We start from the raw sequence: 26,905 nt of genomic DNA, 5'->3' as shown, positions 1-26,905 counted from the left end.
ATTATTTTCAATACTATAACAGTCTTCCAATGAAAAAAGTTTAAATACTCTAGAAATTTCAATATATTAGTACAAAAACATTACTAGATTATTTACCATATGACTAACAAAAGTATTAAGATTCTGAATAGAAATAACCAGTTCAATGTGGCTTTAAAAAAATTTACAATGCTTTTTTTCTGTAAGGAAGATATTTTCAGCTTTTATGCAACAGATTGAGCGTAAGCCTTCCTTAAAAGCACTAAAAAGTATATTATTCATTGTGTAATATCTGCATTAAATTACACATTTCTTCTGCCCAAATGATAGTTAGGCCAACAAGATCTGCATTTTAGCCAGTTTTATCTTGTCAATCAAACCTTTAATAACGTATCTTTTGTTGTGGGAGTTCTCAGATAACAATTTTAGATAGCAATGCCAGTGTACTTAAAAAACATAAATCTAAAATACTCCTGCTTTACAGAGTGTGAGCACAGTGAGGTGTCCTAATTTTTTTTCACACCAAAGGCATTTCCCTCTTTATCCATTTGATACAATGAGAATTGTTGAAGAAACAGGAGGGAACGAATGACCTTATTTTGAAGGCTGAGTATCACCGTCTTTAATTTTCCTCGTTAAAAGGTAACGTGAAGCATCTGTCACTGAATTTCCTACTGGTCAATAAAATCAGCATCCTAGTTCTCAGGATAAAAATAACCTACAATGAAAACTTCAAAACAAAAATTTTTTTCCCAAAATATATCTGCTAAATGAATACTTTAACCTCAATATCATAACCCTCTGAATCAGCAATATTTTTTTTCTGGATATTCTTGAATTCACACCTAAGACGTGTAGCATTTCATCTGAGCTAAGACAAGCATTAAAATGGCATCACGGAAATTAAAACTCTGTCAAGCATATAAACACAGATTCTGTTTTCTGATTACTTTTCTGGCTTCTTTTTTATCTTTGAGTATCTATTTGTCATCCCACAGCTATACCAAGTTATCCATTATAGAAATACTGTCCCATATACTAACCTGTAAATGGTATAAATTTTAAACTTATCACTGACAATTTAGTATGCTGCCTGGCATGCATTCGAAGCCTGGTGAAAAATGAAAACAACAAAAAAAGATTCCCTCCTTTTTGTTAAGATATTGGGCTGCAATCAAGTTCTTAGAGACTTTTTTTTTTTTTTAATCAACGCTTGATGATTTCAAAACAGCAGTCAAGCTATAATGTCTGTTGTTTCCTCTGCTGTTGAAATACGCTTTTAGGTAATGTGGATTTCAACATCAGTCACAAAATTAGGCCAGGAAAGACTTCCACAATCACCTCCTCTAATTAATACTTTCATTTTATAAATTAAGATCCAGCTGAATTTGCTTTCTACATTATACTGCAAGCCATTTACTATAAACCATTTAATGAGTCAAATGTTAACGCTGAGAAGAGCTTCGGAATTTGAGTCACACAAGCTGGTGATCTGTAAGCAGTATCAAATTACCTAAATCAAACCTATTCATGGTTTGATTAAATTATGTATATGGTTAAAAAGTCAACTACCACGAGATTTAAGAACCACCGGTCAAAGAGTGTATATTATGTAGACAAAGGAAAACCAATCATAGATACTCTTTTTTTTATTATTATCTTGCAAGAATATCTGGTATCCCAACCCCTATAAGAGAAGGCCAGGAGAGGGGCACCAAGAAGATATTCATTTGGGTTCACACGTTACACTCGACTACTTTCTAAACATTACGTTCTAAAACAAAGTAAATATGACTTTTCTTGGAAATTCTAGAACTACTTCCAAAGGAGTATTTTTCCTCCATCCCTAACATAGCCACTAGTGGTAGATGTGGCTAAATACGTGATAAATTTAAATGAGTTCACATCTAAAATAGAATTTCCTGCTAGTTTATTAAATATAGCCCAAACATATTTTACTTCTGAAATAAGTTCTAAAGAAGTGCGGGCACTCTAACATAAAGTTCAACTCTATAGAAACATGATATATCTCAATAATTCAATCCAGATATAGATGCTAAATGATAAAGAACCTAAATATATACAGGTTAGTCAATGGTATGTTTATAATTTTTAAAAAGTTTTACTCGTTAGTTTCCACTAAAAAGATCCTAAAATACTCCAGAAAATTATCAACAATATTACGTAAGAATTAGGTCTAGCTTTTCCATACTGTGATCAACCAAAATTGCACTCAAATCAAAAAAAATTGTTAACAATCACATATAATTTAAATTCTAAAAAATACTGTGATAAAAAGTTACATTATATGGAAATCCTTTATTTGCCTTTTTATACCTAAGCTTTTCATCTCAGGATCAAGAAGGTAATATGTGCTAATATTTTTCTTCTGAAGAAGAAGCTTTACTGTCCACCACTCTCTGCTACTTATTAGGAAATACCTTGCGGAGGACAGGGGGAAAATAATCAGATTTTGTTAATTTGGTTAGTGAAAATGTCAGCCTTTCTTGGCCTTACCCAGATATCAGCCTTGGTGGTGATAGGTTTCCCTCCATAAAGGTTGATCATTTCAGGGGCTCTGTATGACAGAGTTGTATACCTGGCAGTAAATAAGTAAAATGGAGTGGAGATATAAAAAAAAAGACAGATACTACATTGTTTCTACATAAAATACTACGAAAAACTTTTAGGTTCGATAACATTATCAAGAAATAATACTATTTTAAAAGCTCATTAAAAGTCCATCAAGGATTAAACAATACAAAGCATCTATACACATTTTTATTCAACAAGTGCAATTGCATCTATAATGATAAAAACAATTTTTAATAGAAAAATTTTAAATAAAGGTGATGTATGGGAAATGTAGTTTTCCTTGAATTTCTTATAGGAAATAATACAATTTGACTATGAAAATATCCTTATCAAAATATTTTAGTCTATTAATTTAAAAGTAAAGCTTCCACCCTCTCAAAAAATTAATTTCTATGTTTATTAAGCAGCTTGTTTTTATGGACTCTAACATAATTCCTTGCACATGGTAGTAAATCTCCTTTAGGTTTGTTTTTATAATTGTTGTTTTAAGAGTAATCTCGTTGCCATAATTAACTATCATTACTTATACTAATTAAGTACAGTTCTAAAACTGTCAGCATAAGCAATCTGGAATTAAGATACTGTGAATAAATATTTACCAGTATAAAAACTCCAAATCCATTATGAACAGAATAAAGTAGTGCTCAATGAACAGAATAAAGTAGTGCAGAAATTATTAGAATATCAAAGGAATTCCTATAGTATGGCATAATTTAAGATTCATTTTCAGTGTTTTTATGTTTTATTTTACATGAATTATCTTAAAGCTCAATATTCTACCATGTTACTTTTTCCAAATTACCCTGACTGGGTGATACATTCTGATGATACTACTACAGAGGAGTGATCTAAGAAACCAGAATATAAACTACATGAGGACGGGACTTTTTTTTTTGTTGTTCACTGCTATACTGTATACCAACAACAGTGTCCACTACATTGTAGGCCCTGAATAATTACCTGTTAACTGAATAAATGGTTAGATCATTAACTCAACTGAGCCACAAAGCACAAGAACCCATGAGCTTATTACATTCATCACTAGTGTACAATTCTGCTGAACCTTAACTATACTTCAGATCTTAACAGCAAGAAATGAAACTTCCAGCAAGTCAAAGATGCTTGAGCAGAATTCTGCAGCTGTCATTATACATCACAACCCAATCTTTTAAAATTATATGTATATGCATATATCCACAAGAAGCTAATTCAATAATTCATCGTTCTGTTTCTTCAGGACATTTATATGTTTACTAAGGAGTTTGTTTTTATGGAATCTAACATAATCATCATAGGCTGTTTCCTGAGTAGAAATATGTAAGTCTAGAAAACCATAGTTTTATACAAATGGTCCAGAGTAAGATCAGCTCTACTTGAGCTATCTCAAAATATATGTTGCAGTTCAAACGAAAGCTCCTAGGCAGCCTTAAACAACTGAGAATTTGTAAGGAAGTGAAGAAAAGCAACTTAGAAAAGGCAGCTACTTAGAAATTTCTATTCTGACAGATCTTTCTGCATTCTGTATCATTTTATTAAGATAACCTAAGATTTACAAGCAGTACTATTTTCTAAAACTAGAAAACAGAAGTCAGGGAAAGGTCCTTCTAATAGTACTCTAGCAACCATGGAAAGTACAAGATTAAGAAAACGTAAGGCAGATACGAGTTACATTTCTACCAGAAAGTTTTCCAATACAATATTATAAAGTAACAAGTTTTCCACATAGTTTTCAATGCATTACTAGGTCAATCTTCTTAACATTAAATATGAAGTAAAAGTTTAATGTTTTCAAATAATTTAATTTTTTCCTAACAAGCACAAATCCTCAGTATCAATAAAAACAAAGATGTTTAACTGAATTCAGCAATAACTTCAAACCCCCTTTAATGATTCCACTAATTACTATAGCTTATTTAACAAACTTCTTGATAAATTTGTTTACAATGCAGATGAAACTTTTGCTTCCATCATAAAATGTATTTCCTATTGAACTAGATGAGACATAAACTAATCAATGTCTATGGCTCAGAAATATCTTAAAGAAATCTATTAATGGAATACCTAAAATTTATATGAGCAGAGCTGGTCACAGACTCAAGTTAACTAAAATTCCCATGAGACAAAACACAATAAAGATAACACTTACTTTTTAATTTCTTCTTCTACTATATTAACGCCATCTTTCTGAGGATTAAGAAATTTATTTGTGGCACTGCCAAAGTCACAAAGTACATAGTTTCCACCATCATTCAACAAAATATTTTCCACCTTCAGAAAAGAAAAGCAATTAACAGTATTTTCAAGGTGAAAATTATATTTTTATAACAATGTTTTTACAAGTTAAACACTGATATATAATATATAGAGAGAGACAGAGACAGAGACAGAGAGACAGAGACAGAGAGAGACAGAGAGTGAAAGAAAGAGAGAGAGAGAGAGAGAGGATACCTCAAATTGTGAGCAAGGACAAATGATTCAGAACAAAAATATACTTTACTTTATCTACTGCTTCTCTCACTAAGAACAGAAAAGTGCTTCTCCCATCCCAGGATGATTTCTGCTAAGGGCCAAGGAACCCTAAGTCCTCTCAAAAACTGCTTCTATGGAAGAGAAGAACTAGTAGCAGTCAGAGTCTATACTATGCCTCCATTTTTCTCCTTTTCTGACACTTAGCTTACCTATAGAAAGGTAACAAAAAACATTACAATTCTACCTTTGATTGACTCCTAACTCCATTTTTATCTAAAATACTACACTGAAAAACACAGATTTTACTTTATGCCTTAACTTAGAGATCAGAGTTGTAGTAACTTAAATGAAATTATGCGCACAGTTTCTAAAACAGGAGAATGTGGGTTCACAGCCCAGCTCTGCTACTTATTAGCATATGTACCCTTGGACAACTTGCTTAACCACTCTTGTGCTTTAGTCTCCTTATCTATAAAATGGGGAAAATAATAATATCTATTACAGGGGACTGTTGTAAAAACTGAAAGAATTAAAACATGTAAAGGGCTTAGAATAGTGACTGAAATAAGGTAAGCACACAATAAATGATACTATTATTAACATTTTTACACAATATTTTTTATTTTTATGATACAGTTTTAAATGAGTAATTTGATTTCTCTCCACTCTACCAAAATACTCACATTACAGTTTCTTTACAATTTTTCTTCTATATTTCATTTTACTCTACTTTTAAAAGTATTCAATATTTGCACAAAATATTTATATAAGAAATCTACTTAAAAAAAAGAAACTTACTTAAAACAAACAGGATTGCATAAATTTACACATGTAAAAAGAACTAAGTATATGAAATATGGTCTATATAAAACTATGCAGTTCAATGTCTTTTTTGTTTTAAAATCAAGAGGACTCAGCTGAAAACATCACCTTTATATTTAAGAAGTTAATGAGCTATAACAGTGCAAAAAAGTCAGACCAAATTATTGGGGAAAATGTAAAAGCTGCATATTCAAGAGAACTGAAATGAACTATACTGGTTATCAAAATTAAGGGACAGAGGTCTGTAGGCAAGTATTTCAATCTTGCCTCGACTTGTATCCTTTCAGCACAGGTTTCCCTGGATGATGCTTTCATGGTTAACAACCTATATTCTAAGTGACATCTTCTATTCTCTTGTATCTTAAGAGCATTTTATTATCACTTTTCATAAATTTTGTATAATAAGTATACAAAGTATACTTTGTATACTTTGTATAAGTATACAAAGTATATAAGTATAATAAGTATAATCAGAATTGTATAATCAGAATTGGGATTCATTCATTCATTAAATATTTATTGAGACCCTGCTATGTGCCAGGCACTGTTCTAAATGCTTGGATACATCAGTACGAAAGAGAAAAATCCCTGCCCACAGGAAGCTTACAGTGTAGTGGGAGAGGACAGAAAATAACCAACAGACATAATACATAAGCAAATTTTATAGTATCTGAGAAAGTGACAAGTGATAATAAAAGGCAGAACAAGTAGAGTATGGAAAGGTTAGGTTGTAATTATAAATAAGGTGGTGCAAGGACAGGACTCACTGAGAAAGTGAATCTGAGCAGATTTGAAGTGGGGGAAAGATTAGCCATGGGATATCTGGGCATAAAGCATTTCAGGAAGAGGAATTTTTGTAATCTTAGTGTTTGTAGGTATCAAAGAGGACCCCTATGCTTCTAAACAATATGTGTAATGATAGCTCAAGCAATATGATACCAGGAATGTTCAATCCCCTTTGGGCACTTTTTCCAATTTAACAAGTGGGTACCATATACAAGAGGTCAGATTCCATGAAAATGTAAGACAAAGTGACCTTTGAGTGGCAATCACCACCAAATTATAGTAAATTATCTAAAACTACAGTAAATTATAAATAAATGAGTAAAGAGACCCATTTACGGTCACCTCCAATATCTCTGGAAAACACCCTGATGCTTAAAATGAATTATAAGAAATAGGAGGAGTGCTGAACTGGGAAGAATAGTGTGGAGGGATATCTAACCTGTGTCAGTGATGTTCATATTTTTGTTCATATGAAACCTTTTAAAGAAGCCTGCTCTGTAAAACAGAAGCAAAGTAGGGAGCACAAAATCTACCTCCACAGTAGTGCTAGCAACCCTCAGGGTCATGAAAAGCACAATTTCAATTCTATAGTCAGTCTTTTATGGCCTCAGGGAATGTAGCTGGGGACAGAGAGACCAATCTCAGTGCTAGTAATAAAAACTGGTTTATATGAAGACAATCCAAGAACATTTTTAACTCCAAAGTTTAAAAGGCATTAATCCATACGTAGACTAAAGTTCATACCTTCAGATCCCGGTGAATTATTGGAGTCTTACACTGATGCAACCTTGCAACAGCTTCACAGGTATCACAGAATATCTGTAACACTTCTGGTTCTGTAAAACCTGTCTGCAGCTTCTTATTCATCTGATTCACTACCTGCCCAGCTAACCAAAAAAGTAATTTTGAGAAGACATATTTTTAATAAATGAAGACTACCACAAACAAAGAGATTAAGAAATGTCTATGGTCTCAGGTAATGGAGAATTGGCTTTTTTTGTAATTTTCATGTAAGGATGCTTATTATACCATATTGTGTTGATTTAATGACATACATTTTTTTTCACATTTTACATCTCTGAAGTGAAAACACCTTAAAATAAGTGACGTTCTGCTAATGCTATTGGCCATATTTTAACATCTCCAAATTCAGAGTGTACCTTGTAACTGATGGCATCACAGATTTGAAGAAACGGTTAGCACGGGTAAACAGTGGTGAACAAAGATAAAGTCTCTATTATCATGGAATTTATAGTCTAAAGGCAGAGATAAACTATCACACAAATATTTATCATAATTACGTACAATAAGGATAATATGAGAAAAACCCAAATTTAAATTAGTGAAGGAGGATGGGGAGAAGAGAGTGCCAGAGAAGGCCTAAGGAAGTGATTATTTATGTTGAGACTGAAGGTTAATCAGGAATTAACCTGGTAGAGATCTGGGAGAACACACTAGTGATAGCAAGTGACATATACAAAGGCCTCTAGTTTGGGAAAGAGCTTAATGATTTTGAATAACTAAAAGAGAACCACTGTGGGTATGGTCTAGAAAGCAGAGAAGAGAGTAAAGTCAGATGATACTGACAAGACAAACAAATCAAGATTTTATCTTGAGATTTTTATCTTGAGAACCAAGGAAACTTCCTGATCTGACCTTTTAGAAGATCTCCTTGATTGGGGGATAGAGGAATCACAAGAGTGGAAAAAGAGAGATAGGTTAAGGGGCTAAGGCTCTAAACCAGGTTAAGAGATAGTGGGCAGAGTAACTTACTAAAATCAAATAGCCACAACAATGAGCCACGAGAGAATTATTAAATATTACAATGTACTACAATAACTGATAATCTAATAATGACAATTCTTAATTACTAAGAGAAAGTTTACTATTATTATATTTTAACAATGCAAGTAAATACATGATTCATTCACAGCATTCTAACAGAAATCAAGTTTGGAAATTTGAAAAGGCAAGCTTATGTTAACTTGAAACTTTCCTGTAACAAGTCTGAATAAATGAATGTCTGCTACTGTGTAATCTGTAAGAAGGTGCATACACACCTGTTCCTTCTATTATTACTGTCTAAACAGCATTCTCATATATTTTCTGAAATAGGTGTTTTTTCTTAGAACTTTAAAGCAGGGGGAAAAAAAATTATTTTGCCTATCAATCCTCAACTTTCAGAAAACTCAGGTCCATTTGGTTGTAATTTGTTCAAAGTGTCTCATATAAGATTGAGGCACCTGACTAGGCAGCAATTTCCTCCATCCTCGTTTGTCAGACGCCCTGACTCATGTTATCCAAAAATTAAACAGTAAGAAAAGTGCTTTCTTGGTGTTCATTCACATTCTTAAAATATCTTTTCACAGATAAGAAATCATAACCTTGAACTCATTCTATCTTTTCCACACTTTCAATGTTGTAATGAGTAGAATAAATTTTAAACAAAAGTCGATCTTCTTTCTTCCCTTCAGAGATCTTTGGGCTTGAAACACAAAATCCAGTCCCCCAAAAAGGCTAAAAAGCTCTATTTGAGCTGCATTTCAAATGCAGAGACAAACAAAATTTCATTATTCAAAATCAAAGTCTTCTGAAAATTAAAGTAGAATTATTCTAATGAAAAATTTTAAAATCAGATTCAGAAAGGAAACAATGTATACTGAAGGTCTTTTAAGATAAGGTGCATGTAACTCCCGAATCTTTACATATTTTTCACAGTTATCATCTCCTAAACAAGAACTTTTATACGCTGCCCGATTTCATTATTAAAATTTAAAAAGTCAACATTTTTCTAGCCTCAACAATCTTCATCTGTCTGAGATTACAATTATACTTAATTTAAAATGCTATACTGGGCTTCCCTGGTGGCGCAGTGGTTGAGAGTCCGCCTGTCGATGCAGGGGACACAGGTTCATGCCCCGGTCCAGAAGGATCCTCCTGCATGCCGCAGAGCGGCTGGTCCCATGAGCCAGGGCCACTGGGCCTGTGCGTCCGGAGCCTGTGCTCCACAACGGGAGAGGCCACGGCAGTGAGAGGCCCGCGTACCACAAAAAAAAAAAAAAAAAAAAAAATGCTATACCATCCCATTTAAATTTTGATATGACTTTTTTTTAACAAGATACTTAATTTTATCTGCAGTAGACTGCACCATTGGCTCCCAAATACTCACTTGCCTAAAAACTGAAGCTCATGTAGTTCCCCTTTTAAAATGTCTTCTGGATGACAATGAAACTCATCCAGGGTTATGATTATGCTCAATTCAATTATTTTTGAAAAGTTACAAGTAGCGAAGGGCTATTAGTCAACTCTCATCCAGCTAAGAATTGGCACCTTAAATGCTAGAATTCAGGAAAGTAGGGTAAAGAAAATCAATATCGTCTCCTTAAAGAGATCACAAATGCTTTACAGTAGAGAAGATGAGATATAAATAAGGAAAAACAATCAAGAAAATATCTAATTTTTTACATTATATATGGAAATAAGTTACAAACATATCACAATAGATGTTATAATATTGATTCATTTCATTTTCCTCTGTCCATCCCCCTTCTTACAAGACTGGAGTAAATGAGACCACGTTTTCTCCATTATCATCACCAACCTCCTTCTCCTCCAACCTTCAGGAAGTGACAAGAGTTCCTGGTACCATAATTAACAATCATAACTGTCTTAAGAGAATTTATATATAAACCAGGGCTCCCTAGAATCCAAACTGTCAGATACAGTCTGATGAGGGAGGGGGGAAAGCAAGTTTGCAGGAAATGGATTAATTGCCCCCATTACACCCATTAAAGTAAAAAAAAAAAACAAAAAACTTTTCAGGGACTAAAAATTATTATTGTAATAATTTAGGCATACTATACAAGTAAATATTTCTTTGAACACACCACATTATATCCAAATAAAATGTGGTTTTCTATCTTCTGATGTTTTCAAAAGACCACATAATATAAGTTTATAAAAATTATAGATCAAAATGCATCCTTGAAATTTATTACATTTAATATGTTCAAAGATAACATGGTGGCGTGCTGGAAAAAAATCTTGCAACACTAATATGGACACAGTATGCTCTTCTTGGTTGGATTATAAAAGAAATGTATAGGCATCAGGAAAGGTGACTGTTCTTTACGTTTTAGATTTTCTGTTTAAAACCCAACAGCACTTTTCTAATTGTCCATTAACATATGCTCACATCATCATTGCATCAACTATGAGTAGGTTTTAAATACTTTTTAACAGCATTCCTTATTTAGGCAAATAATTAAAGCTGAGATTGCAATGAATGCCCAGAATTAGATGACAGCTGCCCTAAGAGAAACCAAGACACCTACTAACCCATTTTTATAGGCAAATTTTTTTAGCAAAAAACAACCACAGAAAAATACTTACCTCGACAATATTCCATTAAGATAAGCACTTCCCATACATTATCACTAACTGAATTAACAGTACAGTCCAAATAACCCACGATATTTTTGTGACCAGACAGCTCTTTCTGTAAAAAATAAACAAAATTTTAAAAACTGGCAAACATATTTTAAAGGTCTATCATTAACAATGATTTGAAGTCTAAATTAATGTATGTAAAGAATTTCAAAAAGTAAGATTTAGGTGTAAGTATGGAATCCGACACATTTCAAAAAGGTTTCTACAGTTTCAATGGAAAGTTTATTTATATGTGACTGTCATTTCCTAACAAGCAAATAGTTAATGAATACTTATTTTCAATTCAATGGGGAAGAAAGAGATGGTTCATTCAAAAGTAACAGTTTCCAGGGCTTCCCTGGTGGCACAGCTGTTAACAACCTGCCTGCCAATGTGGGGACATGGGTTCGAGCCCTGGTCCAAGAAGATCCCACACATCGCAGAGCAACAAAGCCCATGTGCCACAACTACTGAGCCTGATCTCTAGAGCCCGCAAGCCACAACTACTGAGCCCAAGTGCCATAACTACTGAAGCCTAGAGCCCATGCTCCACAACAAGAGAAGCAGCCGCAATGAGAAGCCTGCGCACTGCAACGAAGAGTAGCCGCCGCTCTCCGCAACTAGAGAAAAGCCCTCACACAGTAACAAAGACCCAACGCAGCCAAAAATAAATAAATTTAAAAAAAAAGAGTTTCCAGAAGTGAGTGTACAAGATAGTCCTTTGGGACTCAAGAATAAAATACCAGAACTTTTACTTATTTTTATCTTAAAAAGATAAAGAAATTAAGCTCTAATATTTATGAACAATTACACTCGCGTTTGTTTGTTTTGTCTGCAACATATTGCAATTTATGTCCACCTAGTCAAGTGAATTTATGAATGTATGTACTTTTAACTAAATAACCTAAAAAAATAAACAAGTAGCTAAAAAGGATTTCTGTAAAGAAACCATAAAGATAACACTAATATTACAAGTACAAGAAACTAAGAAGAAAATGGCAAATCTGACACTTTTGCTCCTGGTACAAGACAATCATTAACATTTATAAGGTTGACAATCATCAACATTTATAAGGTTAAAAATCATAATGATCTAAATAAGGTCTGTCTGTAAATTAAAAACTCTTATCAAGAATACTGTTTAAAATAATTTACATCCACTATCATTAAAATAAACCTAGTTTTAAGTGTGTAATATAATTTGAGATATTAGCTAACAGCAGCTGAACATGTGAATAATTCATAAATAAACATAAATAGTGAAGGATTAGTCATCAAAAAACAGTTTGAAGACAACTGCTCACCTCCCCAAAATAGCTTATTTAAAAGCATAGGATCTGAGTTTTGCTGAGGTTGACGCTATGTTTTATATATCTCAAAATTATACAAAATCTATTGAAAGGAAGAATTACAGTACAATACCATATCTGGGCTTAAGTTAGAAAACTTAGTCTAAGATTCCCTATTATCTCGGAGTAAATCTTTTCACCTTTTTGACTAATAGCCTTACCTGAAAAACAGCAAGTCTCAAAGCCTAATCAACTCTAGTCTAGCTAAGGAATAGGGATAATAAAAGCAGAATTCTGATAAGTCATACTGTATAAATGTGTCTATCTTCAAACAAAAAGGATCAAAATATGTGTGTTGATAAAGATGTTGATACAAAATAAGAAAATCTCCCTCTTAGCAGCTGGGGAAGCTTGACAGTAACAAGTGTTTTCAAGGAAGTAGATAAACTAGAACCCTCCTAACACTGCCGGTGTGAACAGAAAATGGTTCAACTGCTGTGGAATTAATGGTTCCTTAAAAAGTTAAATGTGGAATTACCATATGACCCAGCAATTCCACTCTTAGATACATACCCAAAAGAACTGAAAATAAACAATACATATGTACACATATTCATAGCAACACTACTCACAATAGCCAAAAGGTAGAAATAGCCCAAATGTCTATCCATGGTTTTTTAAAAAAGTCCATCAATAGATGAACACATAAACAAATTTTGATACATATATAGTATATATAATGGAATATTATTCACTCATAAAAAGGAATGAAGTACTGATAAGTACTACAATGTGGATGAACCTTAAAAATATGGTAAGTGAAAGAAGCCAGACACAAAAGGTCATATATTGCTTGATCCCATGTATATGAAATATCCAGAATAGGTAAATCTATCGAGACATAACATAGACGGGTGGTTGCCAGGGCCTGGAACAAGAGTGGAATGGGGAGCAACTGCTTCATGGGCAGGGGTTTCCTTTTGGAGTGATGAAAAGGTTTTAAAACAAGGTAGAGGCAGTCTGTGCACAATACTGTGAATGTACTAAAAACCACTGAATTGTTCATTTTACAATGTGAATTATAAAATGTGTAGTATGTGAATTTCACCTAAATAAAACAAAAATGTTAAATATATATATTAGCACTTGATAAACAGTAGATGAGGAGGAGGAAGAGGAAGAGAATAAAAGAAGAGAAGACCAGGAGAAAGAGGGGAGAACAAGAATAAGAAACCACCCAGAGCACTGACAATAAGCAACTCTAGAAAAAAAGGAAATTTTTATTCTATAATTTTCTCGAAATGTTTAATCTAGTTAACTGAGTAACTGAAATTTTCTTTAATGGCGTATTAAAATATTTTTCACTTTTCCTAATATTAAAGAAGAATTTTTTCCTTGCTGAAGCATACCTTACCAATACTACAGAGTTCACACACACACACACACACACACAAATCAACTTTACGGCATGATTTTAAAAATGAAAAGCAAAACTAACTGTGGTCTGTGAATACTAACACATATAAGTGAATGTATTAAATACCCAGGGGAAGCGTAGGCACCAAATTCAGGATAGGGGTTTCCTTTTGGATGAGGATAACAGTATAAGGATAACATTACAGAGGAATACACAGAAGGCTTCAACTGTATCTGTAAGCCTTTAATTCTTAAGTTGGGTAGGGGGTAAACTGGTGTTCACTAATTTTCTACATTCTTCTATTCTCAAAATATTCCATAATTTAAATTTATTTTAAAAAGGAAAAAAGAAAGCAGAGAAGCTTGCCTGTTGAACTGTAATAGGGAAGGGAGGAAAGGTAGGAGTTGTTTCTATTTAGCCCTAAGTATGGCTATAAAGAGTACACTTCAAAGGTTATCTAGATGTGCCCAAGCCAATAAGCAGCTTGCCTACAGGTTGGTTAATGTTATGTGAAAAACTGAAAGAAAATACACCAAATTTTTCAAAGGAAATTACTCTTTCACTTACCATAATTGTAATTTCCCTTTTACAAATGTTGAGGTCTGTCGCGTTATTGACATACATTCGCTTCAATGCATAGCGGAGTCCACCGTGAGTCCGCACCAGGAAAACTGTGGAGAATCCACCTAGAAGAACAAGAATCTACTAAATAAGAAGAATTTGAAGCTCCTGCCAAAATCATGTAACAGCACTGAGGAGCTTAATCTCACAGGGAAATAAACTGATTGTACACAAGACAAAAATAAGAACAGTAAACAACTAACACATTGTACTAAATTAACAGCCCAATCATTGGCTTCCTATGCCAATCATGAAGTAGCACATACAGGATAACATGCTTCTCAAGTTAAAATATACAAATATCATTTGAGTGGGAATATTTCTTATATAGGACGTGGAAAATGTTAACAACTTAACTATATCACTATAGTTTGGCAAATACTAGTGATTGCCTACCCATCAGCCTCTCCATCTTAGTGATGACAAAACACTGATGTGATTTAATATGAGACATCAACGGGATCAGATGGGTGGGTCCCTCTTAAAGCTCCAGGGGATCAACCAACACTGTTCTAAGGCAATAATGGGAATCTCATTTCCTCTTGTCAGCAGCTGATTTAGGATTGAATATGTAACCAATTTTGGCTATATGGGACATAAGGAAAAGTATGCTGAGGGTTGCAGGAAAGATTTTCCAACCAGAAAAAACAAAACAAAACAAAAAAAAGATTCATATGATGAGGCTCTGCTCTTCCTTCCGGCTTTTGGATTTTGTTGTATAAGAATATACTCTTTAGACCTATGGCAACCATATGTGGTCATGACGGAAAAAAGAATGAGAGAGAAAATGACCCAAAACACTGAATTACTTTGGCAACTGAATTACACAAGCCTTCCAGACCTCTCACGTGAGATTATACATGTCCTCATTATTTATGCCACAGTGTGTTAACTGTACCCCAGAAAGCATCATATATGAAACAAATAGCCAGGTATTCTAAAGGACAATTACTTCTGTCACATACAAACAAAGATTTCCACCTTAAGTTTTTAAAACTCATTTTAGCATAGGATATTTTGTAGCTTAATTATAATTTTAAAACAAAAAAAATTACCGATACCCTCATTCACCAGAGGGAAGACAGCAGAAGCAAGAAAAATAGAAGCAGGAAAAACTACAGAAGCAAGAAGACAGCAGAAGCAAGAACTACAATCCTGCAGCCTGTGGAACAAAAACCAACATCACAAAGAGGTAGACAAGATGAAAGGGCTGAGGGCTATGTACCAGATGAAGGAACAAGATACAACCCCAGAAAAACAACTAAATGAAGTGGAGATAGGCAACCTTCCAGGAAAAGAATTCAGAATAATGATAGTGAAGATGATGCAGGGCCTCAGAAAAAGGATGGAGGCAGAAGTCGACAAGATGGCAAGAAATGTTTCACAAAGATCTAGAAGAATTAAAGAACAAACAAACAGAGATGAACAATACAATAATTGAAATGAAAAATACACTAGAAGGAATCAATAGCAGAAGAACTGAGGCAGAAGAACGGATAAGTGACCTGGAAGACAGAATGTGGAATTCACTGCTGCAGAACAGAATAAAGAAAAAAGAATGAAAAGAAATGAAGACAACCTAAGAGACCTCTGGGACAACATTAAATGCAACAACATTCACATTACAGGGGCCCCAGAAGGAGAAGAGCGAGAGAAAAGACCTGATAAAATATTTGAAGAGATTATACTTGAAAACTTCCCTAACATGGGAAAGGAAACAGCCACCCAAGTCCAGGAAGCACAGAGAGTCCCATACAGGATAAATCCAAGGAGAAACACACTGAGACACACAGTAAACAACTTGGCAAAAATTAAAGACAAAGAAAAATTATTGAAAGCAGCAAGGGAAAAATGACAAATAACATACAAGGGAACTCCCATAAGGTTAACAGCTGATTTCTCAGCAGAAACTCTACAAGCCAGAAGGGAGTGGCATGATATACTTAAAGTGATGAAAGGGAAGAACCTACAACCAAGATTACTCTACCCAGCAAGGATCTCATTCAGATTCAATGGAGAAATCAAAAGCTTTACAGACAAGCAAAAGCTAAGAGAATTCAGCACCACAAAACCAGCTCTACAACAAATGCTAAAGGAACGTCTCTAGTGGGAAACACAGCAGAAGAAAAGGACCTACAAAAACAACCCCAAAACAATTGAGAAAATGGTAATAGGAACATACATATCGATAATTATCTTAAACGTGAATGGATTAAATGCTCCAACCAAAAGGCACACGCTTGCTGAATGGATACAAAAACAAGACCCATATATATGCTGTCTACAAGAGACCCACTTCAGACCTAGGGACACATACAGACGGAAAGTGAGGGGATGGAAAAAGATATTCCATGCAAATGGAAATCAAAAGAAAGCTGGAGTAGCAATTCTCGTATCAGACAAAATAGACTTTAAAATAAAGACTATTATAAGAAACAAAGAAGGACACTACATAATGATCAAGGGATCAATCCAAGAAGAAGATATAATTGTAAATATTTATGCACCCAACATAGGAGCAACTCAATACACAAGGCACCTGCTAACAGCTATAAAAGAGGAAATTGACAGTAACACAATAATAGAGGGGAACTTGAACACCTCACTTACACCAATGGACAGATCATCCAAACAGAAAATTAATAAGGAAACACAAGCTTTAAATGACACAATAGACCAGACAGAATTAATTGATATTTATAGGACATTCCATCCAAAACCAGCAGATTACACTTTCTTCTCAAGTGTGCACAGAACATTCTCTAGGATAGATCACATCTTGGGTCAAAAATCAAGCCTCAGTAAATTTAAGAAAATTGAAATCATATCAAGCATCTTTTCTGAGCACAACGCTATGAGATTAGAAATCAATTACAGGGGGTTTCCCTGGTGGCACAGTGGTTGAGAGTCCACCTGCTGATGCAGGGGACACGGGTTCGTGCCCCAGTCCGGGAAGATCCCACATGCCGCGGAGCGGCTGGGCCCATGAGCCATGGTCGCTGAGCCTGCACGTCCGGAGCCTGTGCTCCGCAACAGGAGAAGCCACAACAGTGAGAGGCCCGCGTATACCGCAAAAAAACAAAAAAAAAAAGAAATCAATTACAGGGAAAAGAACGTAAAAAACACAAACTCATGAAGGCTAAACAATATGTTACTAAATAACCATAAGATCACTGAAGAAATCAAAGATGAAACCAAAAATACCTAGAGACAAATGACAATGAAAACACGACGATCCAAAACCTATGGGATGCAGCAAAAGCAGTTCTAAGAGGGAAGTTTAAACCTATAGAAGCTTACCTCAAGAAACAAGAAATATCTCAAATAATCTAAAATTACACCTAAAGGAACTAGAGAAAGAAGAACAAACAACACACAAAGTCAGCAGAAGGAAAGAAATCATAAAGTTCAGAGCAGAAATAAATGAAATAGAAACAAAAAAAAACAATTGCTAAGTTCAATAAAACTAAAAGCTGGTTCTTTGAGAAGATAAACAAAAGTGGTAAACCATTAGCCAGACTCATCAAGAAAAAGAGGAAGAGGACTCAAATCAATTAAATTAGAAATGAAAAAGGAGAAGTTACAACAGACACTGCAGACATACAAAGCATCCTAAAAGACTACAACAAGCAACTCTATGCCAATAAATTGAACAACCTGGAAGAAATGGACAAATTCTTAGAAAGGTATAACCTTGCAAGACTGAACCAGGAAGAAATAGAAAATATGAACAGACCAATCACAAGTAATGAAATGGAAACTGTGATTAAAAATCTTCCAACAAACAAAAGCCCAGGACTAGATGCCTTCACAGGTGAATTCTATCAAACATTTAGAGAAGAGCTAACACCCATCCTTCTCAAACTCTTCCAAAAAATTGCAGACGAAGGAACCTCCCAAACTCATTCTGTGAGGCCACCATCAATCACCCTGATACCAAAACCAGACAAAGATACTACAAAAAAAGAAAATTGCAGACCAATATCACTGATGAATATAGATGCAAAAATCCTCAACAAAACACTAGCAAACAGAATGAAACAACACATTAAAAGGATCATACCATGATCTAGTGGGATCTATGGCCAACTAATCTATGACAAAGGAGGCAAGGATATACAATGGAGAAAAGACAGTCTCTTCAATAAGTGGTGCTGGGAAAACAAGACAGCTACATGTAACAGAATGAAATTAGAACACTCCCTAACAGCATACATAAAAATAAACTCAAAATGGATTAAAGACCTAAATGTAAGACCAGATACTATAAAACTCTTAGAGGAGAACATAGGCAGAACACTCTATGACATAAATCACAGCAAGATCTTTTGTGACCCACCTCCTAGAGAAATGGAAATAAAAACAAAAATAAACAAATGGGACCTAGTGAAACTTAAAAGCTTTTACACAGCAAAGGAAACCATAAACAAGACGAAAAGACAGGGCTTCCCTGGTGGCGCAGTGGTTGGGAGTCCACCTGCCGATGCAGGGGACGCGGATTCATGCCCCGTTCTGGGGTAATCCCACGTGCCGCGGAGCAGCTGGGCCCGTGAGCCATGGCCGCTGAGCCTGCACGTTCACAGCCTGTGCTCCGCAGCGGGAGAGGCCCCAGCAGTGAGAGGCCCACGTGCCGCAAAAAAAAAAAAAAAAGACAACCCTCAGAATGGGAGAAAATATTTGCAAACGAATCAAAGGACAAAGGATTAATCTCCAAAATATATAAACAGCTCATGCAGCTCAATATTATAAAAACAAAAGACCCAATCCAAAACTGGGCAGAAAACCTAAATAGACATTTCTCCAAAGACAATATACAGATGGCCAAGAAGCACATGAAAAGCTGCTCAACATCACTAATTATTAGAGAAATGCAAATCAAAACTACAATGAGGTATCACCTCAGACCAATTAGAATGGGCATCATCAGAAAATCTACAAACAACAAATGCTGGAGAGGGTGTGAAGAAAAGGGAACCCTCTTGCACTGTTGGTGGGAATGTAAATTGATACATCTACTATGGAGAACAGTATGGAGGTCCCTTAAAACACGAAAAATAGAACTACCATATGACCCAGCAATCCCACTACTGGGCATATACCCAGAGAAAACCATAATTCAAAAAGACAGATGCACCCCAGTGTTCATTGCAGCTCTGTTTACCATGGCCAGGTCATGGAAGCAACCTAAATGCCCATTGACAGAAGAATGGATAAAGAAGATGTGGTACATATATACAATGGAATATTACTCAGCCATAAAAAGGAACGGTATTGGGTCATTTGTAGAGGCGTGGATGGATCTAGAGACTGTCATACGGAGTGAAGTAAGTCAGAAAGAGAAAAAAATATATCGTATATTAACACATATATGTGGAACCTAGAAAAATGGTACAGATGAACCAGTTTGCAGGGCAAAAATTGAGACACAGATGTAGAGAACAAACATATGGACATCAAAGGGGGAAGGCGGCGGGGTTGGGGGTGGTGGTGTGATGAACTGGGAGATTGGGATTGACATGTACACACTGATGTGTAAAATTGATTACTAATAAGAACCTGCTGTATAGAAAAATAAAATTCAAAAATTCCAAAAACAAAAAAAGCACTAAAGACTCCACACACACACGCGCACCTACACACACACACACACACACACACACACACACACACTTCTATTATTTAGAAGTAATAAATTCAGTGAAGTTTCAAGATCAAATTTTTTTAAAAATGTCACTTTTATCAATTTGTTAGTCCCTCTAACACAGCAATCTCAGCAATGATAAGGCACTAGCACTCCAGTTCAGTGCAAAATGCTCAAAGGAAAAGTAAACTATTGGGGATAAACAACAGGGGAAAAGAGCTCCTAGGATGACAGTCCAGAATCAGTACAGATTCATTCCGGAGTCTCCATATCCTCTAACTGCACGTATAAGGAACTGTACAACTCCCACCTTCTAGATCTGGATTTCCATGTATATAATGTAGGGGAAATCAAATTAAACACTCACAAGGCGGTTACCAGGAGAGAAAAAGATGATGTTTGGGAAAGGTACTTTAAGTAAAAGCTCTAACAATTCAGGGCATTTGTTTAAAAGATGCTCATTTAACATTAATTTCATATGCAAACATTAACGAATTAGTAGCATTAATAAAGTGCTACTTAAACTGCTCAAATTTTATTTGATTAAAAAATTAAAGACAATGCTAAAACTTAGAATATATCTAGATACAGAAGTAGTATGGGTACAGGTCAAGATAAACCATTTATATAGCATTTGTTTTGAGATATTTTAGAGATTCCCCTAGAGCAATGATTCCCAAGCATAACTATGCATCAGAATTGCCTGGTGAGCTGGTGTGTGTGTGTGTTTATCTTGAATAGTTTCCAGGTTCTGACAAGTCTGAATCAGAAGGTCTCAAGTCAGGCCAAATACATACATTTTGCTAAACCATCCCTTACTCATTATTCTACTTTTGTATATGTTCTTATGAATATATAATAATATAAACTGAGTATTAACTGGGGCGGCAGTGGGAGTCCCCCAGATGGTTCTGATGTACAACCTAGTTAAGTACACACTGAACCACAGTAAAAAAATTCCTGAAGGAAACATGGATTCTATACATCAGCGGTCCCCAACCTTTTTGACACCAGGGACTGGTTTCATGGAAGACAACCTTTCCATGGACGGGGCTGGTGGGGGGTGGGGGTGTTCAGGCAGTAATGCGAGAGATGGGGAGAGATGGGAAGCTTTGTGCCCTCACCCACTGCTCACCTCCTGCTGTGCAGCTCAGTTCCTAAAAGGCCTCGGACCAGTAGCAGTCTGCAGCCTGGGCACTGGGGACCCCTACTATACATCCATTCTCAACCATACATATAACAAAGTAATTTCATCCCTATGAATTAGGAAAATTAGGGGAAAAATGTTAACTAAGTTTTGTTCATAAAACCCCTGTTTCTAAAAATTAAAGTTTGATAATTTCACCAATCCTATATCAGACATAGATCTGGCAAAATGTTAAGTTTTCTACATAGAGAGATGATGTGTTCATCAACTATGATTTACACCTAAACATGGTAAACACCGTACTGGTCGTCAGCAGTGCCTGCTCTGAGAATGAAATGGAATAATTTGTTTATATTTCTCCAAATACTATATTTTCCAAAATTTTCTGATTAAGTATTAGTTAGCTAATATTATTTCTGTTTGAAGAATGCATTTAGTGGGAGGTAACTAGTTGAGACATTATAGTAATCCAAGAGAGGACCATTATCTGCTTGCCACCAACCCATATCCACCAAATTCTCCAACACACATTCTTCACAGAAGGCTTTCAGGACGAACCCAATTCATGCTCCTCACTCCCTCAGGCACCTCTATATAGAGTTTTGACTATATTATCACATACTTCAATTTTTAACTCATTTTATACATAAATCAAAAGAATTTATGGCAGTAACCACAAATTCCACTTATTATATATTTCTATGTCCAATTCAACATATTGTTCAATTCAAGCCCAGTTCCAGGCACGGCTGCTAAATTAATACTAAATTTATACTTCCAAATATTGGATTACAAGAATACTATAAAACATTCCAAATGTTCTCAAAATCCCATGAAAATAAAAGAATTGATGACAGATTTGGTCTTTGCTATGTTAAAGAGGTGATTACTGGTGATGTCCCTAGATAGCTTCAGGTTGTAGGCTGGTCCCAGAAAAACCAACTACTGTGTATGATTAGAGGGTTGAAACTTTTCAGACTTTTTCCTATCCCATCTCCCCATCTCTGAGGAGAAAAGAGTGGTTAGAGATTGAGTTCAATCACATGACCAATGATTTAATCAACCATACCTATGTTAAGCTACTTCAATAAAAACTACAAGTAACAAGGTACAGAGAGCTTCATGGCTGGTGAACATACTAACATACTGGGAGAGTGGTGTATCCTGACTCCATTGGAACAAAAGCTCCTGCACTAGAGAAACTTCTAGACCTCATCCTATACCTGTTCATCTGGGTTTTTCATTTGTATCCTTTATAATAAAATAGTAGTCATAACTACAGCACTTCCCTAAGTTCTGTGAGTAGTTCTACCAAATTATCAAACCTGAAGAGGGTGTCATGGGAACACCCAAATATGCAGTCAACCGAGTCCATCAGAAGTGGTTCCCTGTCATCTGAAATGGGGGCAATCTTGTAGGACTGGGCCCACTTGTGGGGTCTGCACCTACTCTGGGTACTGTCAGAATTGAACTGAATTGACAGACATCCAGTTGCTGTCAAAGAATTGTTGTTGGAATGCAACCACTTATCTAGTAGTTGTACTTAAGGATGTATTTTATCTTCTACTTAGGAAGATGAGAAGTATGTCATCAAACAACAGTCAAGAAACATTTAATGTAACCATAATTCAAAATGGATTTGTAGTGATCCAAAAGGTCACTACAAATTGGGTCCTTAATAAGTATTTGTTCATACAATTAGGCTTCCTAATTGTATGCACAGCACCTCTTTAAAATTCTCACAGCTTTCTGTTCCATACCATATAGCATATTTGATCCTGTTTATCAATCTGTCTCTTCCACTAGTTGTTAAGCAACTTGATGAGGGTCTCACACAATATTAAGTGGAAAATAAATAATCAATGTGTTTAGAACATAACTGTTAAGTCACTTTTGAATTAACCAAACTGCTCTGAGGAAAGAAAAAAAAAGGTATTTTTTTAACAAGGTTTGCCTTGTTAAACCTAACATACACTAATTTCTTTGACATAACCTGACTATAAGCAAAAAAGTTTCCCAATCACTACAAGAAATCAATTTCATCAGGCATAATTTGCATTCTGAATGTCCCTCAGTTCCTAATCAGTATTTTCTTTCCAAAGAACTGAAAAGCCAACTTGGAAAAAGTTACATAAAATTAGATACCATTAAATGTTTCCTGTAACTGAGGTTCTCAACCCGTTTTCTTGCCCAACATGAAGGACTCTACTCACTCCCCAAAATGACAGAGACTGTCAGTGAACTGGGAGAAAAGTCTCAAAGTTGAGAAATATGATATTAAGAAACTGATTCAGCAAGGATCATCATTGTATGACAAAATCCTAGATGAAAGGTTTATGAGAAATAGGATAGTTGCATGGTGTCAAAGTATCAAAACGAAAAACATTCCTTTTCATGGGAGAAATTTGGGGGTCACTAATTTGGCATTAATATTGACATTATATGCTTCCTGATGTGATGGAATATGAAGTAATTAAATAGCATCACCTGTGAAGTACCTTTGTTAAAAACTTTTAACCTAATAAAACTTATGGCTTAAATTGCAGTTTACAGAAAACAGGGGCTAGGAGAATATGGAAAATGATAACACAAAGAAACACTCAAGGTCTGAGAGATTAACTCTGGCTAGCTTTCTTGTACAGTGTTCCATATGTGGAGTACAAAAATGAGGGGAGCAGGGCTACATTACAATAAAATGTAATACATAATCCTTGATTAATTACTAGTTTTGAAAGAAACTGTAAAACATGATTTTTGTTGATAAACTATTTGAAAGTAAGTGGTCCCTTTGGGACAATGACAAGTCTTGGCACATCCACAACTACTGAGAGGTATTAAAAATGTAATAGGCTGCTTGGGCAAGCACAGATGTTTAAGAGACATCCAAAAGCTGAGGCAGGGCTGAATGACAAGATTCATCTCTTACACGGGGTCACTCCTTCAAAACTGTGAGAGGTGGTTGTTTCATCTACTGTATGGAAACCAACACAGAGAGTCAAGCAAAATGAAGAAACAGAGGAATATGTTCCAAATGAAAGAACAAGATAAAACCTCAGGAAAAAAAATAAAAATCCCTAATGAATGAGAGATAAGTAATTTACCTAATAAAGAGTAATGATCATAAAGATGCTCACCAAATTGAGAATAAATGAACAGTAAGAACTTCAAAAAAGAGATTAAAAATATAAAAAAAATAACAACTAGAAGTCAGAGAGCTGAAGAATAAATAACTGAACGAAAAAATACACTAGAGGGATTCAACAGCAGACTGGATGAAGTAGAAGAATCAGTCAACTCAAAGACAAGGCAGTGGAACCCAACCAATCAGAGCAGCAGAAAGAAAAAAGAATGAAAATGAGTAGAGATAGCTTAAGGGGCTTATGGGACAACATCAAATGAACTAACATTCACAATATAAGGGTCCCAGAAGGAGGAGAGAGAGAGAGAAAGGAGCAGAAATCTTATTTAAAGAAATAATGGCTGAAAGTTTCCTTAACCTGAGAAGGAAAGAGACATCCAATTCCAGCAAGTCCAGAGTTCCAAATAAGAGGAACCCAAAGAAACCCACATCGAGACACATTATAATTAAAATGTCAAAAGATAAAGACAAGGAAATAACATTAAAAGCATCAAGAGAAAAACAACTTGTTACATACAAGGGAACTCCCATAAGCCTATAAGCAGATTTTTCAGGAGAAACTTTGCAGGCCAGAGTTTTATATTTCTATAAAATAGTATGAAGGTTCAAAGACAAAAGTAGTAAAAATAACTATGATTACAATAATTAGTTAAGGGATACACAAGATAAAAAAAGGTAAATTGTGATATCAATGATATAAAGTGTAGACGGGAGGGAGTAATAATGTTGAGCTTTACAATGGGATCAAACTAGAGAAGTTTTCAACTTAAAAGAGACTATTATAGATACAAGTTGTTATATGTAAGACTCACGGTAACCACAAAGCAAAAACCTATATAGGCACACCTCAGAGATATTGTAGGTTCAGTTCCAGACCACTGCAATAAAGCATATGGCAATAAACCTAGTCACACAATTTTTCTGGCTTCCCATTATATAAAAGTTATGTTTACACTAAACTGTAGTCTATTAATGGTACAATAGCATTATGTCTTAAAAATGTGCATACCTTAATTAAAAAATACTTTATTGCAAAAATATACTATCATCTGAACCTTCAGAGAGTCATAGCAATAACAGCAAAGATCACTGATCACAAATCACCAAGAAAAATATAATAATGATGAAAAAGTTTAAAATACTGCAAGAATTACCAAGATGTGACACAGAGACACCAAGTGAGCAAATGCTGTTGGAAAAATGGTGTTGACAGACTTGCTCAATTCAGAGTTGCCACAAACCTTTCATTTGTAAAACATGCAATATCTGTGAAGTGCAACAAAGGGAAGTGCAATAAAACAAAGCACAATAAAACAAGGTACACCTGTAGTAAATATACAAAAGATAAAGAGAAATATAAGCATACCATTAAAGAAAACCATCAAACCACAAAAGAAGCCAGAGAAGAACACAGGAAAGAAAACAACAAAACCATGCAGAAAAAAATTAGTAAAATGGCAATAATCACATACCTAACTGTAATTACTTTAAATATAAATGGACTAAATTCTCCAATCGAAAAACACAGAGTGGCTGAATAAATTTTTTAAAAGACTAATCTATACACTGTCTACAAAAGACTCACTTTAGATGTAAGGACACCCAGAATGAAAGTGAAGGGATTAAAAAAATATTCCACGTAAATGGAAACCAAAAGAATGCTGGAGTAGCTATACTTATATTAGACAAAACAGACTTCAAAACAAAGACTGTAAAAAGAGACAAAGATGGGTGTTACATGATAAAGAGATCAATCCAACAAGAAGATATTACATTTGTAAACATTTATGCACCCAACATAGAAGAACCTAAATATATAAAGCAAATATTAACAGACCTAAAAGGAAAAATAGACAGTAATACAATAATAGTATGGGACTTTTATACCCTACTTACATTAATGGATAGATGCCCAGACAGAAAATCAATAAGAAAACATCAGCTTTAAATAACACATAGACCAGATGGACTTAACAAATATGTACAGAACATTTCACCCAAAAGCGACAGAATACACATTCTTCTCAAGCAAGCACATGGAACATTTTCCGAGACAGATCGTATGTTAGGCCACAAAACAAGTCTAAAAAAATTTAAGAAGACTGGAATCACAGGAAGCATCTTTGCCGACCACAATAGTATGAAACTAGAAATTACACAAAGGAAACTGAAAAATTCACAAATAATATGGAGATTAAAGAACACGCTACTGAGCAACCAATGGCTTAAAGAGAAATCAACAGAGAAATTAAAACCTTGAGACAAATGAAAATGAAATGTAACATACCGAAATATATGGGATGCAGCAAAAACACTTCTAAGAGGAAAGTTCATAGGGATAAATGCCTGCCTCAGGAAACAGGAAAAGTCTCAAATAAACAACCTAACTTTACACCTCAAGGAACTAGGAAAAGAACAAACAAAGCCCAAATTTAGTAGAAGGAAGGAAATAACAAAGATTAGAGAAGAAATAAATGAAATAGAGACTAAAAAGACACTAGAAAATATCAATGACACATAGAGCTGATTCTTTGAAAAGATAAATAAAATTGGCAAACTTTTAGAAAGACTC

General features: G+C 34.8%; 1 protein-coding gene across 4 annotated transcripts in view; it reads right to left on the bottom strand.

Annotated features, from left to right (window-relative positions):
- BMP2K (BMP2 inducible kinase) overlaps positions 1-26,905 on the bottom strand; it is a 126,292-nt gene that overhangs the window by 54,640 nt on the left and 44,747 nt on the right. For all 4 annotated transcript variants that reach the window (XM_027087703.1, XM_027087704.1, XM_027087706.1 and 1 more), the window contains 5 exons: positions 14,353-14,471; positions 11,044-11,149; positions 7,396-7,538; positions 4,721-4,842; positions 2,497-2,578 (listed from right to left, as the gene is read on the bottom strand). In XM_027087703.1, the coding sequence (XP_026943504.1) occupies positions 2,497-2,578; positions 4,721-4,842; positions 7,396-7,538; positions 11,044-11,149; positions 14,353-14,471 (572 nt within the window). The remainder of the gene's footprint in view (positions 1-2,496; positions 2,579-4,720; positions 4,843-7,395; positions 7,539-11,043; positions 11,150-14,352; positions 14,472-26,905) is intronic.

This window comes from Aethalodelphis obliquidens, unplaced genomic scaffold (assembly GCF_003676395.1).
Source record: "Aethalodelphis obliquidens isolate GAN/ISIS:26980383/991018 unplaced genomic scaffold, ASM367639v1 scaffold59, whole genome shotgun sequence".
NCBI classification, from domain to species: Eukaryota; Metazoa; Chordata; class Mammalia; order Artiodactyla; family Delphinidae; genus Aethalodelphis; species Aethalodelphis obliquidens.
This window is presented reverse-complemented; position numbering and strand designations above follow the sequence as displayed.